Consider the following 3,093-nt stretch of genomic DNA (forward strand, 5'->3'; position numbering starts at 1 on the left):
CATACAATTATGTAATTATGTAATTTAAAAATTGCCACGACTAAGAGCTCTTCTGCTATGATCTTACTACATCCTACCTGAGCTACCTGTCTGAACAAACGAGGATCAAAATCCCTTTTCTCTGTTTCTTTACGACACGAGCTTCAACCCACCTTGATAACACTGGCCCCTTCCCTTTCTTGCATAAGAGTGAGAAAGAAAACCTTGGAATATATTCTTTTAATAGTTATCACAGTAATGTTTGTGGAGAACATCAGGCTCATCCCAAAGGAGATGTGTCAGCTTTCACCGGCTCTGCTAGATCGTGACAACCCTCGGGACCCATGGAGCTGCTAATGAATTCTTGGTTAGATAGTTTAGTACATTCCACGATAGATGGCATCGACCTCCGTCCTCTTATTTTACCTAAATGTATTCGTTTTATCCATTCGGAAACACAGTGTGAGAGCAGAGTGTGAAAAGATGGAGTAGGGACAGTGGAGGGTGTGTCATAAGACTGTATCCAATCAGAGCGTGGTTAGATCAGCCAATAAGATGCTAGCTGGAGATGTATAATTTGGAGGCTGCTGCGGGCGCGTATTATTGCTTGATCTTCATAGAGAATAGTGACCATGTCTGAAGCCGCCCCAGCTCCCGCCGCCGCACCTGCGGTAGAAAGCGCCAGGGCCGTCTTTAACAAGGGGCAAACAGGGCAGCTGCCCAGGGCCCAGTTGCTCCTGGGGGGCCCAAAGCAGCTGCCCTGTGGGCCCCCTGTCCGCAGCCAGGTCTGAACAGCCCACCGGGATACTGAGAAATATCCCAGTGGGCTGCAGCAGGTGATGTAATCAGGGGCCCCGGCCCTTTAAAAAAGCTCCTGACCGAGCCCCTGTCTTCCGGCCTGCTGGGAGGAAGTGTTGTGAGGTCACTTCCTCCCATTTAACAGAGTGCCGCTGGGGAGGATTAGACATACATGGAGAGAAGGAGGAGGTACAGACCAAGAAGAAGACTCCCATCAATCTCAGCCATCATGCTCCCACTGGACTACAGGGAAGCCACACTTCTGTAAAGGTAAGGAGGGTGACTAAACTATGTGAATTCATATGACTGTGTGTGTGTATGTGTATCTGGCTGTATGTGTATCTGGCTGTGTGTGTATCTGACTCTGTGTGTGTATGTATGTTTATCTGACTGTATGTGTATCTGTGTGTGTGTGTACATCTGACTGTATGTGTATCTCATTGTGTGTGTGTGTGTATGTATGTGTATCTCACTGTATGTGTATGTGTATCTGACTGTGTATCTGTGTGTGTGTATATCTCACTGTGTGTATATCTGACTGTGTGTATATCTGACTGTGTGTATATCTGACTGTATGTGTGTGTGTGTATCTGAGTGTGTGTGTATCTGAGTGTGTATCTCACTGTGTGTGTGTGTGTGTGTATCTCACTGTGTGTGTGTATCTGGCTGTGTTTGTGCCAGTGTTTGTATCTGACTGTGTGTGTGTGTGTGTATCTGACACTGTGTGTGTGTATCTGACAGTGTGTGTGTATCTGACACTGTGTGTGTAAGTGTGTATCTGACACTGTGTGTGTGTGTATCTGACGCTGTGTGTGTAAGTGTGTATCTGTGCGTGTGGCAATGCATACATCCCATCTAACATTGCACACAAATACAACCCTGCATTCCAACATTAACAATGCACACAAATACACCACTGCATGTGTATCTGTGTTCCTGTGTGTATCACTGTTTGTGTGAGAGTGCATCTGTGTGACAATGCATACATCTCAGCATTCCTACACCAACACTGCACACAAATACACATGTATTTGTGTATATATCTGTGTCGGTGTGTAAGTGTGTATCTCTGTGTGTGGATGTGCCAGTGTCTTTATCTCTGTGTGTGCACGTGTATTTATGTATGTGGCTGTGTGTCTATACGCCAGTCTTTGTCAGTGTGTGCATGTGTCCAGATGTTTGCATGTATCAGTGTGCTAATGTGTATGTATATCTGTCAATGTATATCATTCATCAAGGCAATCAAACACAACATGCAACCACACCCCTGCAAACATTACATACAAACACACCCCTGAATTCAAACTCAAAAAGTATATAGAAACACATCCCTACACTTAAACACCAATACTACACCCTACGTGCACACACATACTGTATACAACAACATGCTCACATTCAAATGCACAAACACTGCTCACAAATACAGCCCTGCAAGAATGGTCAAATGGTAGATCCCCAGCTGGCATAGCATCGTGGGAATTGTACAACAGATGAGGATCTATCTTTTCTCTGCTCTTGCGCTAGAGGGGTGGCTCAAAACAATGTCTTGCACCAGGGCCCTGTCTACATTAGTTCTGCCACTGTGTTGGGGTGGAGGGCGTGATTGCATGCCAGAGAGTGAAAGTTTCGGGGGAGGGCGAGGGATGGCAGGATGCAGGGGCCCCAAACAAATGCTTGCCCAGGGTCCAATCAATGTTAAAGACGGCCCTGGAAAGCGCCTCCAAGAAGAAGCAGCCCAAGAAAGCAGCCGGTGTCAAGAAAGCCGCTAAGCCCTCCGGTCCTAGCGTGTCCGAGCTCATTGTCAAAGCTGTGTCCGCTTCTAAAGAGCGCAGCGGGGTGTCCCTGGCAGCTCTGAAGAAGGCTTTGGCTGCTTCTGGTTATGATGTGGAAAAGAATAACAGCCGCCTCAAGCTGGCTCTCAAGGGCTTGGTGACTAAAAGCACTCTCGTCCAGGTCAAAGGAAGCGGAGCTTCCGGCTCCTTCAAGCTCAACAAAAAGCAGGCGGAGAGCAAGGACAAGGCTACCAAGAAAAAGGCACCGGCTAAAGTCAAGAAGCCTGCCCCGAAGAAAGCCACCAAGTCTCCAGCCAAACCTAAGAAGGTAGCTGCAAAGAGCCCGAAAAAGGCCAAAAAGCCGGCCGCCTCCGCTAAAAAGGCCACCAAAAGTCCGAAGAAAGTCAAAGCCGCCAAGCCCAAGAAGGTAGTGAAAAGCCCGGCTAAGAAGACCGTGAAGAGCCCTGCCAAAAAGGCAGCCAAACCCAAAGCCGCAAAGAGTCCTGCAAAGGCTAAAAAGGCAGCTCCCAAAAAGAAATAA

The 3,093-nt window shown here is 47.5% G+C and overlaps 1 protein-coding gene across 1 annotated transcript; it reads left to right on the forward strand.

Annotated features, from left to right (window-relative positions):
* The first annotated feature begins 611 nt into the window (after window positions 1–611).
* On the forward strand, window positions 612–3,093 carry LOC134584782 (histone H1-like). The gene is made up of 2 exons (XM_063440608.1): window positions 612–650; window positions 2,482–3,093. The coding sequence occupies exons 1-2, from the start codon at window positions 612–614 to the stop codon at window positions 3,091–3,093; spliced, it is 651 nt and encodes a 216-aa protein (XP_063296678.1).

This window comes from Pelobates fuscus, unplaced genomic scaffold, assembly GCF_036172605.1.
Source record: "Pelobates fuscus isolate aPelFus1 unplaced genomic scaffold, aPelFus1.pri scaffold_24, whole genome shotgun sequence".
NCBI lineage: Eukaryota > Metazoa > Chordata > Amphibia > Anura > Pelobatidae > Pelobates > Pelobates fuscus.

Bases quoted from the DNA above. Each gene is read 5' to 3' on its own strand.
- LOC134584782 (XM_063440608.1), top strand. From the start codon at position 612: ATGTCTGAAGCCGCCCCAGCTCCCGCCGCCGCACCTGCG. The intron at 651-2,481 runs GTAGAAAGCGCC...TCAATGTTAAAG, and splicing joins CTCCCGCCGCCGCACCTGCG to ACGGCCCTGGAAAGCGCCTC.